At 41.7% G+C, this 14055-nt stretch overlaps 1 protein-coding gene across 1 annotated transcript; it reads left to right on the top strand.

The window, feature by feature from the left end:
* The first annotated feature begins 2202 nt into the window (after positions 1-2202).
* rps4x (ribosomal protein S4 X-linked) lies at positions 2203-12045 on the top strand. The gene is made up of 7 exons (XM_072270550.1): positions 2203-2227; positions 2683-2760; positions 3414-3594; positions 4329-4426; positions 6938-7109; positions 10214-10371; positions 11881-12045. Exons 1-7 carry the CDS (start codon positions 2225-2227, stop codon positions 11980-11982), a joined length of 792 nt encoding a protein of 263 aa, XP_072126651.1. The 5' UTR covers positions 2203-2224; the 3' UTR covers positions 11983-12045.
* Positions 12046-14055: the final 2010 nt, after the last annotated feature.

The following is a 14055-nucleotide window of genomic DNA, read 5'->3' as shown; positions in this document are numbered from 1 at the left end:
TCCTTGCTCTTGTCCACACTGAGACTCAAACTTGTGGGCTTGCACTATTGTACCAGCCATCTCAACTTCTCAAATTTAAGAGAAATTTGAATAAGTAGATAGATGAGAGGAGTATGGTCCAGGTGCGGGACAATGGGACTGGGCAAAATAACAGTTCAGCATGGCCTAGATGGGTTGAAGGGCCATTTACTGTGCTGTAATGCTCTGTGACTCTCCATAGCAATCATATCGTTCTAGTGTGGTGACACTGCACTGCAGCTGCTTTATAAAGTTATACAATATCCCTTCTGATCTTTTAATCCGTGCCACAGCCACAGCCAACAAAGGTAGATACCTACATGTCTTCTTCACCAGTTTATCTGCTTGTGCTGCCACCTTCAGGAGTCATTCAATTAAACACCAAGTTCCCTCTGTTGCTCAATAATCCCTATGGCTCCACCTTCACTTGTATTATCTGTCATTATAAATCCTCACCTCTCATTTAGCAGGATTAAAATTTATCTCCCATTTTTGGTCTATTTTACCAACTGATCAATCTTACCCAGTAGCAAACAATTATTGCAATCACAAGAGTAGCCATTTTTCTCCTTCCCCACCTCTCCTTTCAGCTCTCTATGTTAATCCCCCACCTGGTCCCATTCACCAGGACAAATAATTCACCCATTGGTTTCCCCCTTCCCCTCCCTCACCTGGTTCTTGTTCCATCTACCATTCACATTTCCCATTATTACCTCCTCTTTTATCAGATTCCAGCACTAGCCCCTTTGTATTCCTACTTATCTCCCCCCATGCTATAGAAATGTGAACTGAAGATCCTTTATCTCTGGGAGATGAAGGATCTTCAGAGATGAGACTACAACTTGAAAGACCGGCTCAGGACAAAGTACTCTGGCACACTGCTGTCAGCAGCCTCTGCCCCAGTAGGGGTGATAGAGCAGCTGTCTCTAACTTAACTGTTGCCTCATTATGGGAAGAATGTGGAAGCTTTAGAGAGAGTGTACAGTAGATTTAATACTCCCTGCATTAAAGAACATGTCTTAAGAAGGTAGGTTGAGTGAGTTAGGGCTTTTCTCTCTGGAGTGAAGGAGCATGAGAGGTGTATAAAATAATAAGAGACATAGATTGAGTGGATAGCCAGAGACTTTTTCCCCCACAGCAAAATGGCTAATACAAAAGGGGCATAATTTTAAGGTGATTGGAGGAAAGTATAGGGGTGATATTAGAGTTAAGTTTTTATTTTGGACAGAGAGTGGTGGGTGCATGGAGTGGTGCAGGAGTGGCGGTGGAGATAAATACATTAGGAGCATTTGGGAAACTCTTAGATAGGCACATAAATGATAGAAAAATGTAGGAGAGAAGGATTAGATTGATTACAGAGGAGGTTAAAATGTTGGCAGAACATCATAGGCTGAAGGGCTGTAACATTCAATATTAACACTCCACTTCCCCCTTCTCCCATCTCGTCCCATATGTTTTTCTATATTTCTCTGCTTCCAACCATCATTCACCTGCTGCTGGCTCCAACTCCATCCCTGTTCCCCTCCCAAACTGGCACAACCTGACTGCCATCAAACACCCCTACCCAGTCGCCTTACTCACCACTCCCCGTCATCTCTCCCCCCCCCCGCCACTTTTCCTGTCAGTTTTGATGCAGTTTCAACCCAAACTATTGGCAATTCCTCCCCTCCCCCACGCACAGATGCTGCTGGACCCGCTGAGTCCCTCCAGCAGGTTGTTTGCTGTGTAGAGTAATGTAATGGGTGATAGATGACACACATTGTTCATAATGGAAATGTTTCTACATTATCCACATTGAGTTGTTGTGCTCACTTTAAAAGACGGTGTCTGAAGTCATGACGTCAGTGTAAGGCGACTGCCTTTGGTTCCCAATGGAAGTAAAGGCCTGCAGCTTTCGTTCAGTACATAAAATTACTCATGTTTTATTCACAGAAATTCTACAATTGTTCCCGATTTTAGCGTCTGTGGTCCATTATCGCTGCGTTTGTATATTTCTTGCTCAATTTAAAGTACCTCAGTCTATCACGTTACCGTATAACATGCAAAAAGGTTAAACAAACAACGCTTGGCCATCAATGCCACAAACCTGCCGGCGCGACAGCGAGTGGTCAGTGCGCATGTGCGCTCTGCTGTGACGTCAGGCCGAGCCGAGCCTGGTTGAGTGGTGCATTGTGGGAGATTGTTCCTTTTCGTCGCTGACCCAGAGATGGTAGGAGCGCTGGCTTGGGATCTGCTGGCGTAATCCGGCAACATCCGCGTTCTGAATGCGATAAGGCGTTTCAATATGATCGTAATCGGTGTAGGGACGGCCATGGAACAGGGTCCGGGGCGGATTTATCGTTAATGGATTGAACAATGTTGGATATTTTCATATGAGTGAGCGGTCCTGACCAGGCCACAAGTGGCGCTCGGCGCCAGGCCGCGGATCAGCGTCACGGTGTAGTAAAATGAAAACGCAGGTTTGACGGAGATGTTCGGTGCCGTATGTCCAGGCCCGGCTCGATCCATGCCAATCGGAGTCTTGGCGGCTTTCCCGCTTCCCGTGAGCTGGACTTGCATGGGAGAGTCGGAGTAGGGGAGTACGTGCGGAAAGTCGGGTATCCGAACCTCTCATTGGTCCTTCCGTCCAAACCTATAACTAAACAGCCTTTTCTGTTCACGTAGGCCCGAGGCCCTAAGAAACACTTGAAGCGCTTGGCGGCTCCGCGCCACTGGATGCTGGATAAACTGACGGGAGTGTTTGTAAGTATCAAGATGAAGTGACTGCACTGTTAAATTTGGTTGTGCTTTATTTCAGGAGGTGGGGTTGGTACGTGTTTCTCTCTTGCTCTATCAATTCCAATTGAAATCGGATCATTTGAGTTTCCTTCTGTTGAAAGGGGGAATGGGTGTTTCTTCCCACGTAGTTGTTCATAGTAGCTCCTTTACAATCTCCAATCGATGTCTTAATAGTTGTTAATTAAAAAGAAGTTAGTTTTTCTCCACTACTGGTCAAAATGGCCAGTATTTATATCATGTGCATGGAATCTGGGTTACTGCAAAACAGATACAGGGGTAATTCTGCTCTAGCATTAAAAGTATGTTGGAAATAATCATCCAATGGCAGTGAACTGGTTGACTCATTGGGTTGGTGGCCTTTCATCAGATCTGAGAGAAGTTATAGTTTCTGAAGACAGAAAATATACAAGTTGATGCAAAACAAATGGAATTTGAATGGCTAGTACAATGATGGTTGTAATAATGACCATTTGGTAACTGGAGACGTGATGTTGAATAAAGAAATCCACTGTTTGAAGAAAAGCTGAATAATGTTGACTGTTTAGATACTTTCACATTTTTCTATTTGAATATATTGTTCCTGTGTATTTGTGAACTAAAGCTTTTCACTTCTTTAGGCTCCACGTCCATCCACTGGTCCCCACAAACTCCGGGAATGTCTGCCCCTCATCATTTTCCTCAGAAATAGACTAAAGTATGCCTTGACTGGTGATGAAGTCAAGAAAATTTGTATGCAGAGATTCATCAAGATCGATGGCAAAGTTCGCACAGATATCACCTATCCTGCTGGATTCATGGGTAAGCACGAGGAGGTTCTGTATCTATGTGTAAGATAGTGTTTGCTCTGAATTGAATACCTTGGGCAAGGTGACATAATAAAGACATCGCTGTGGTATTTCTTAATGAACAGCATCAAATTGGATTAAAACCTCTCATTCAAATCTTTTGACGGTGTTTAAGTTTAGTATTTGTCTGTCATTCTCACTTTCTGAACTGTAGCAGCATTCTGTTTCAGCACTGTTGAGTTCTAATGCTTTTGCCGTAGATTTCAATTTCCAAAACAGTTCCATGCTATTTGTACATCAGCAGTGCTATAATTGGCTTAGCTTGTGTCCTGTGATTCTTTACCTGGTATTCTTCATTTTCTGTCATTTTGTTAAATGCAACCAAAATCTATCCCTTATAACAGCGTTTTGTCATCTGTTTCAAAACATATTTCCTGTGACCTGGTGTCAGATTTGACGTTAATATTGTGTATTGTGGGATACACATTAATGGCAACCTCTAAATGAAAATTGCTAATACTTGTTTGAGTTTTCCCCAAATTCAAATGAGCTAAGATAGTCTGAAGTATGGGTTGTAGGCATGGCAGAATTGTACTTCCTGTGGACTAGAGATTGTGGCCTTGGGGTGTCTCTTGTTAAAATGCTGCTAGATATTGTAGGTAGTGTTGACCTGTACGTAGTGGGCTCTACCATGGACTCAAGGACAGAACCTAGTTTATAAAATTGTCCCTCTTTGTTCATTTTCAGATGTCATCAGCATCGATAAGACGGGTGAGCATTTTCGTCTGATCTACGATACAAAAGGTCGTTTTGCTGTGCACAGAATAACTGCTGAGGAAGCAAAGGTAACAACAATGTTAAACAGCTGTGCCTTGGTGTGATGTGTTCAGCCTGCTTTCCTTCACATGCAAAGCACTCTTCTTTGTACTGTTGGTTGTGTTGAGTATACAGGTTTGTTCTTGTTATGCGTTGGAGCCTAGTCTTTGGACTAAATATTGAATGGTCAACTGTGACCACTTTATTAGGTACCGAAGCGGAACCCAGTGTGTCCTTCGCTGGAGTATCCAACCACTTAAGTTTGACGTGTTGTGCATTAATAGATTCTGTTCTGCACACCACTGTGGTTATTTGATTTAGAATCACCTTCCTGTCAGCTTGAACCAGCCTGGCCATTCCCCTCTGACGTCTCATTTAGGGAGGCATTATTGTGCACAGATTTGCAAGCTGCTGGTATTTTTATTTTTTGTACCATTCTCTGTAAATTCAAGAGGCTTGTGTATGAAAATCGCTGAAGATCAGTTTCTGAGATGCTCAAACTACCCCATCTGGTGCCAGAAATTCTGCAGTCATAGTCATTTAGATCACCTTTCTTGTTCTGAACCTCTTGACTGTCAGTATGCTGTCATGCATTGAGTTTCTGCTGCATAAGTGTGGATTAGGTACTTGCATTAACAAGCAAGTGTCCCTAATAAAATAATTGAGTGTATATTGGAAGCTTACAAAGCTGAGAGCACTATTTTATCCTAAATTGGTGATAGGGCAATCAAGCCAGGCAGTGTTCCCTCTGCTACTACTGTCGTTAAATTTTGCTTAGTTTTGGATAATGTCAATCATTGTGTGTTTAAAATATTACATTGTCTTATGATATATATGACCTATGGTAGCATGGACTCAAAGCAGCAAGTAGCCCTGCAGTCTCAAGACGTTTACAAACTAACTAAATACTGAGTGAAAGCAAAGTAAAATAGCTTTTTCCTCCTATAGTTCTCTATTGTAAACCTAGGGTTGGATGCAAAGTCCACCTGTTTCCTTTCTTCAGTGCATCATATTCTTTAGCTGGCGAGTTTTGTAGAGGAGCAAAGGGTCAGTTGCGTAGGCACCTGACTCTTGGAACTATCTTGAATTGTTTGATATGCAGACTCAAAAAAAAACTGAATGGGCTGGCAGGTTCCAAAGGGAAGCCTGATTTGGCCCAGTGTGTTCCTGGTATTGTGGACTGGAGGCAAATACGATATATGCTCAGAGGAGTTGATCATATCTGTCCTTTCCACCCTTATTTGCTTGCACCGTGAAAGATAAAGTAATTGGCAGGTTCACGTGGGTGACATCCTCAGATATTCAACTTTATTTTGAAACGGGTACTTTGCAATACAGAAACGAAATGTGTTTGAATTAAAATTAACTTGTCTTGGGAGTTCACAAGTGTTGCCGTACTTACAGTGCCTAAGTACTATGCCCACAACTCACTAATCCTGACCATACGTATTTGAAATTTGGGAGGAAACTGGTGTCACAGGGAGAACATACAAACTCCTTACAGACAGACTGGCAGGAATTGAAACCCAGTCCTCAACACTGACAGCACTATGTTAACTGCTGCTGTTTATACTAGGCTGTTCCGTAGCCCATTTGACCATTCTAAATAAATTAAATGCTAAAATTAAATTGATTTAAAGATGGAATGAAATTATTTTAATTGTGATCCAATTCTTTCTAGTCTACTGTTGTGCAGGTGACGGTATTGGGTCAAATACAGTATTTTAGCAGATTACCTGGTGATTTAACGAATATTAAGACAGATAAATTTTTATTACGTGAGGTCATGTCCTCCTTGTCAACTACGAAAGTTGCAGAAATGATCTTCCCCTTTAGCAGCCAAGCTGTGCACTTTGATATTCCATCTTCTAAATTTGGAGGCCTGTGGTTTATTCACGCAGGACCATTGAGCCCAGTTTGTTTGTTTATTGACATACAGTGCGGAGCAGGCCCTTCGAGCTGTACTGCTCCGCGGCCCCTGATCATGGGACAGTTCACAATGTCCAATTATCCTACCGACTGGTATGCCTTTGGATTGTGGGAGGAAACCGGAGCACCCAGTGAAACCCGTGTGGTCACGGGGTGAACATACAAACTGCTTACGACAGTGCCGAGAATTGAACCTATGAATTAATTTGGATCCAGCAAGGATGCAATGAGAATCTTTCATCACAATGTTTTCTGGTAACCATAGTTCCCAGTATCTTTGGAAATACTATTTCATAGGGTAGTGTACCCCAAAGATTAAAAAAAGTGCTGAGTCCTGAAGAATGACCTCAGCCAGGAACGTTGACTGTTTATTCATTTCCACAGATGCTACCAGATTCTGCCAGCATTTTGTGTTGCTCTGTAATATTTTAATAGTTTTGCACGTGAAGGATAGTGTAGTTCCATTCCTACTCAGGAGTGCCATATTTTTGAGTTTAGGCAATAATGCATAGTTGTCAAAAACCAGAAGTGGAGACATTTCAATTACAAAGTTAAGATTTTATCCCCAATTGCTGTATGTGAATAATGAATTATCTTTATTGATTTTGTAGTACAAGCTGTGTAAAGTGAGGAGGATCCGAGTGGGCACCAAGGGAATTCCACATCTCGTTACACATGATGCGCGAACTATTCGCTATCCAGATCCTCTGATCAAGGTCAATGATACTGTGCAGATTGATCTGGATACTGGCAAGATCACGGACTTCATTAAGTTTGACACAGGTATCGAGATTTTTACAGGATGGACAATATATTTTGAGTTGAAACAAGTTTATAGAAAATACTTCAATATGTGTCAGACAGTACGTAGAGATGAGGATAGTTAATGCAGGTGGATGAAAGGCACATTGATTTGAATGATTAATGTGTTCTTCGCCATAAGATGTTCTGGCCATCCAAGTGCTTCCAATGCTTTGTTTTAAATTTGGATTTCTGGCAAAGTATCTGACTTTGTATTCATAATCATAAGAGTTTCTGGACATTTTGTCTTCCAACGTCTGGAGAAAGGTTGGAAATGTGGATCCAAAGATGTTTGGTAAGGCTGAGGTTTAAATGAATAATGTTGAATAGCAAGGATTCTAGGCAATAAACAATGTTAGATCTTTTAAAGTGAAGATTATAAGAAAGCTTAACGATTTTTGATAAATCATAACCCCCCCGGCCTCCCAGAAATTCAGAAAAATTTCTGTTACTCTGCAATTTTTCCTTTCGATCACAATGAATGCCATTCATTCCTTCAGTCATTCTTCTGCACTCCCTCCAAATGATTCCCAACCTACAAATTTTTTTGGCTGTGCTTCACTACGTTCTTTAACATTTAGACTCCCCCAACAGCTGTGAGGATCTTGTTGTGGATTTTAGCTCAGTGGATCCATGGTTGCTCCACAGCAAGCTAGCCCAGTGTCTGGCAGTGGATTACAACCTTGTGATAGGAAGTAAGCAGTATTCAAGGCTGGCCTCCGACTTGACTGGTCCAATGTCTGTAAGCGCTCCTCACTTTATACAAGTGACTATACCTCCATTGAGAAATCCATTAAAGTCCTAAAATTTGCGAATAACATGACTGGTTGGTCTCATCTCTAATAATGTGACCTCCTATCAGAGAAGTAGACCATCCTGAAGTATGGTATGCTTGTAACAACATGGGGCTTGATGCTATCAAGGCAGTGGAAATGAGGATTGGCTTCCACTGACAGCCTCCTACCTGCCACCCCTTGGAACTTAATGGTCAGGCTGTGTATAGTTGAGTCATTCAAATTCTTGGGTAGTACAATAATCAATACATTGAAGTGGGACAAGCATGTTGCACTCACCACTAGATAGTTCAGCAGATTGTCCCTCCTGCACTAGCTTAGGAACCTTAACATTTCAGAGTATCCTGATGGATTTTTACTGAGCTATCATTGAGAATGTTGTGACCATCTCTATCGCCATTTGATTCTCCACTGCCTCTTCCCTCTTAAAGTCTATGTTGAAATGAATGGTCCACAGAGGAGAAGATCGTTGGCTGTCAGCTACGGACATAAGAAGTTGCTCATTTCCAGAGCAAAGAAAAGTACTGGAAAAATTAGCTGCTGACTCCACCCACCCTAGCAGTCACCCATTCACCAAATTGCCATCAGGGAGACTCTGGAATACTTGGTCCCTGATGGAATCCATCACCACCAGGACTACACCTCACCTCCGAAGCTGCTTTTGTTTCTCAACAAAATTTGAGTGTAATAACCCTAGCTGTCCCTTTAAGTGGTGTTTCCTGCTCTTGTTCTCTTGAAAATTGAGTCTGTTCATGTGTTCACATTTATTTAATTTTTGGTTATTTGTTTGTGAATGACCATTCTGCTAATTGTGTGCTCATGCTGGTTTGCACTATTGGCTTGTAAATTGGTTGCTTTTATGTTGTCTGTTCTGGTATTTTATGTCTGGGCATTGAACCACAATCAATTCTGGTATGTTCCATATACCAGCAATAAGTAAAGTGATTCTCATTTATTTGTAATTCCTTCCTTCTGTGTGTCTGGCTGTCCTATGAATCTGAAATTTACCCTTCAGTGGCATATTTAAGCTTTTTCATACCCCAAAGCATACTTGTAAAATTAAAAATTTTGGGATGGAGTTTTGGTTCAATAATTCAATAACTGCAGTAAAATTGTGTTCTGTTTCATAGAACTGTTTCAGGAAGTTTTGGCAGTCTACTTCCATGCATGACTAAAAACTTAAATCGGTTGCTCAGTAAATGGCTCAATGTGTATCTGTATTCAAAAATGCATTTATATTTCTCTCCGGGGTTTTGGTACTTGTATCTCAGTAGCTTCAACCATGGACCTTTCTGGTTAATGACCTAATGCACAGTTCAGTAAGTGGTGAGATGTTTTGGTACATTTCGTCCATTTGCCTTTCCTTTGGCTAAAGACTGTCCAGGGAGTATACGTTGGCTCTTCTTCTCACTTTTACATAGGCTCACACTTGTCCCAAGGGTGTCATTGGCTTAGCGTTAAGTGTTACCAAGACACTTGTGCCAGGATCCAGGGTTTGAAACTGTGTTCTGTAATCTTGCTGTGGGTGTGGGTATAACATTTTCACAGAATTGCTCAAACTGCACTCGTCAGTTATAACACACGGGGTTAATGTTGAGCACTGGAAACTGGTAACTTAGTATTTGCTACTATGGAGCTGGCTAGATGGCTGTAATTTGTTGGTCTTGCATTAGCAATATGTAGACGCATGACCTAAAGAAGAGTTGTGAGGAACCACTCAGCAAGGCCCTAACTTGAGCTTTGCCCTTTGTTTTCTGAGATGACAAGTGTCATGACCTTCTTGACATCCACATGCAGCAACAGTGATTAAAATGCTAATTGAAAACTTTTTCTGGTAGGTTTCAATGTGCACTTACAATTTAGGGTGCAAGATATTTCTTTAAAAATAGCTCCTCAAACCAGAGAGATTGTAGGAATTTTGTTCTGTATTAAATGACAAACTCTTCAGAACATTAGCATTGATATACTGAAAAAGGCAGGAACTTGAACATTTTCACTATTGTTCCACATATAAATGTTATAGCAATGTGCACTCTGATTTACAGATTCATTTTGAATTGTATCAAAGCCAGTTTGTATTACTTCAACTGAAGACACATGGAAATAATTGGTTGTAAGAGTGGCTTGGGTGCTGTGTGAGAGATTTTTGGTACCTGATTATAACAAGATGTAAATGTGCATAATATTTCTGTAGGATATAGCACAGACTTTGTAATTTAATAACATTCCATCTGGAAAAAAAGTATAATTTGTCTCCTATTAACCCGTTGTCCCATTTCTTTGTACCTGCAGGCAACTTGTGTATGGTGATAGGAGGTGCTAACTTGGGCCGTATTGGGGTAATCACAAACCGGGAGAGGCATCCTGGCTCTTTCGATGTTGTTCACGTAAAGGATGCCAATGGTAATAGCTTTGCTACCAGGCTTTCCAACATTTTTGTTATTGGAAAGGTGAGTATAAATCTTAGTGCTGTCAATTTTTTTCCTTCCCTTCCCGCTTAAATTTCCCCACTCTGGGCCCTTATTCCCTCACCTGTCTGTCACCCCCCCTGGTGCCCCTGCTTCTTCTCCAGCCCTTTGCCTTTTCCACTGAGCACCTGTGAAGCTTTTTACTTCATGCCCTCCCCTACCCACCTGCCTTCGCATCTATCGAATGGCTTGTCCTCCTTCCCACCATTATATTCTAGAGTCTTCCCCATTCCTCTCCAGTCATCTGATGAAAGGTCTCAGCCCCAAACATCAACTGTATTCATTTCCATAGATGCTGCCTGACCGTAGTTTCTCCAGCATTGTGTTCTGGATTTCCAGCATCTGCAGAATCTTGTGTGTTTTTTTGTGAAATGTTTGGTTATAGATAACAGTATTAATTGGAAATAGCTGTAGGAACTGTATGGCAGCATAGTTTGTTTTTGGACCAGTAAACTTGAACATATCTTTAAACACAATTACTAACACATTTTGCAGTTGGCTGAAAATCTTGAACAATGCACAAAATGCAGGAGGAACTCAGTAAGCTGAACAGTAGCAATGAAGGGGAATCATCAGTTGATGTTTTGGGCTGAAACCCTTCACTCTTGTTACAAAACCTAACTGCTGTACATTGGTATAGTTGGTTCAGTGTTCAGGTTTGTGTGACTGGTGATGAAACTTTGTGTATTTTATGACTTGCTGTTAGTGATGTCTTCTAAGCTAGAACATACAGTCACTTCAGTAGACCCCAGTGCAGCACTGAGGGACTACTGAGCATTGAAAATGCTGCCTTTATGGTGAGGTACCAAATCCCTATTTTCCTCAAAGTGAATATAACTCCCATGGCATTATTTAAAGAAGAGCTCTAGTTTTTTGTGGGTGGAATGGGAGTTCACAGGAGAAAGAAACGGAACTAATCTCTTGCTGTTTGTGCAGTCTTCCCCCTGCACAACCATTTGGTGCATATAACTGACTGCACTTTAAGGTACTTAAATGGTTATATATTTTGGGATGATATTTTTTGGTTATGAAAGCACCATTTAAATGTTCTACAGTTTGATTTATAGATTTCCGGACTTTGATTCAAATGATTACTCGCATGATTGCTGTGTTCTGTTTCCTTGTGTAATTTTATACTCTGTTAGTGATGAATTTATGTGTTAACTGTGCTCCTTTAAATATTTCCACCTATTCTAGAATGTTTTGTGAGTGGGGATTAGTTCTGTGATACACCAATGTACAATAGTTTTTTTGTATCAAGGTAGTGCACATGTCTGAACAGGCTGTCAAAATCAACACTCACAACATGATTGTGAAATATGCTAATTATAATGCAGTGTGTCATTGCTTTCTGGGCAAAGCAAGGAGGAGGGAGACAGGCAATGGTGAAAGTTAAGTGGTGTTGAATTAAGTGATTATTGAGGTCATGTTACTGGAACTGTAGACCACAGGAAAGCATTGATTTATGAATGATCTATTTTCATCACTTAGGGTAACAAGCCATGGGTTTCCTTGCCTCGTGGAAAGGGTATCCGCCTTACCATTGCTGAAGAGAGAGACAAGAGGCTCGCTGCAAAACAAAGTAGTGGTTAAATCTGTACAATCGACAGTGGAAGCAATAAGATGCAAATCAGAAATTAAAATGTTTTATGTATACACTGCTGTGACTAATTTTATTTGTTGCACTGTCATCAGCACTTTAGAACATTTTTGACACAAGAGTATTGATTAATTTTAAATAAATCTGATTTTTGAGGAGCAGTGCTTGGTAGAATTGCATGCAGTGGGAGGGGTTGGGTCCCCTCAAAGTACAATTCAGATTTGTATCTTTCTCAGAATTCGTCATTATTATAATTTTTCCTCTTCCTTGACTGAAACTCCTTAATACTAATTTCCAGATGTGTTGGCCGCATGCAGCCATGAATGGGGCTAGTTAGTTGAATGGGGCATGGGTGGAAAAGGTGCCCAGTGGGAGGAGCTAGGAAGGATGCTAGGGCTGGAGTGTAGCTGGGAGTAGGAGATGGAATATGTGCTTGTGTATCAAAAGTGAATTTGCGGGTCATCCAGTGTTGCATGCAATTCTCACCATTTTGCAATTCTCACCATTTTTAATGTGGTCTGAGGGTTTTGGAAGGAATCCATAGAATCATTTTTGAGGATTTCACTTGCAAGGGTATGGCATGGAACCTGGTATTGTAAGAGCAATTGAAATGCATGGCTCTGAAAACTGCTTTCAAGGCTGGTTGAAACTGAATGTGGATTTCAGGGAATTTTCTAGGCATGGGAAAAGAACAAGGGGGACATTACAGACAGCCAGTGCTGTAAAATAAAAGCAATTGGTCGCTGAACAAAAATTCACCAGATGTAACATTCTGTGGCCACTTTATTCAGTATACCTACTTGTTAATGCCAAATATCTTAATGGGCAATTGTGACAGCAATTCAATGCGTGGAAGCACATGACATGGTGAAGAGGTTCAGTTGTTAAGACCAAGCATGAGAATGGGGAAGAAAGGTGATCTAAGTCACCTTGACTGTGGGATGAGTGTTGGTGCCAAATGGGGTGGTTTGAGTTATCCCGGAAACTGGTGATTGGGATTATCATGCACAACAGTTTCCTATTGGATGGCTGACAGGTGGTAAGGATGGGCTTTCACCTTTGACCTTCAACACAGGTGTCCCCCAGGGTTGTATCCTGAGTCCCCTCTTCTACTCCCTTTACACCCACGACTGCTGCCACACAGCTTCAATCTGCTGATCAAATTTGCGAATGACACGTCGATCAGCCTTTTTTTTTTCTAGCGATGACATAACAGCCTGCAGAAAGGTTAACACCCTGACACAGAGGTGCCAAGACTGGAACCATGTTCAACCCAATCAACATCAATGGGACTGCAGTTGAAAGGGTGAATACAGTAGTTTCAAGTTCCTTGGTATACACATCACCAAAGATAACACTTGGACTGCTGTGGCAAAGAAAAGGACAGCGTCTTCTACATCAGGTGACAAGTTCAGCATAAGCCTCCAAATCCTCAAGACCTGCAGGATACCATTGAGAGCATCCTGACTGGCTGTATCACCACCTGGTATGGAAACTGCACCAACCTTGATCACTGGGCACTGCAGAGTGGTACGGAAAGCCCAGCGCATCTGTGGATGTGAGCTTGCCTCCATTGAGGACATTTACAGCAGCAGGTGTATAAGGAAGGCTGATCAGGGACACCAGTCACCCTAACCATAAACTTGCAGCAGCATTAAAGGCTGATTTATACTTGTGTGTCTGTGTCGCTCTGTAATTCACTGCCAAAACGCTAGTTGGCGGTGGGGTTTCTATGCTGCTGTGTGTTTCTTTGGCTTTTTAGAACAGCTTGTTGAGCCCACTAGGGGATTGGCTGTACTGGATTGGGTATTGTGTAATTAACCAGAGATGATTAGAGATTGAGGTGAAGGAACCCTTAGGAGGCAGTGATCATAACATGATTGAGTTCACTGAAATTTGAGAATGAGAAGCCGAAATCTGGTGTGTCAGTATTTCAGTGGAGTAAAGGAAATTAGTGGCATGAGAGAGGAACTGGCCAAAGTTAACTGGAAAGGGACACTAGCGGGAAGGATGGCGGAGCAGCAGTGGCTGGAATTTATGTGAGAAGTGCGGAAGGTGCAAGACAG

This window comes from Mobula birostris, chromosome 10 (assembly GCF_030028105.1).
Source record: "Mobula birostris isolate sMobBir1 chromosome 10, sMobBir1.hap1, whole genome shotgun sequence".
Classification (NCBI taxonomy): domain Eukaryota; kingdom Metazoa; phylum Chordata; class Chondrichthyes; order Myliobatiformes; family Myliobatidae; genus Mobula; species Mobula birostris.
The sequence above is the reverse complement of the archived record's forward strand: the minus strand, read 5'-3'. Positions and strand labels throughout refer to the sequence as shown.

What these genes read in the sequence shown, in the direction of transcription:
- rps4x (XM_072270550.1), top strand. An exon ending in ATAAACTGACGGGAGTGTTT is followed by an intron (nt 2,761 to 3,413) that starts GTAAGTATCAAG and finishes TCACTTCTTTAG; the next exon opens with GCTCCACGTCCATCCACTGG. An exon ending in TAACTGCTGAGGAAGCAAAG is followed by an intron (nt 4,427 to 6,937) that starts GTAACAACAATG and finishes TTGATTTTGTAG; the next exon opens with TACAAGCTGTGTAAAGTGAG.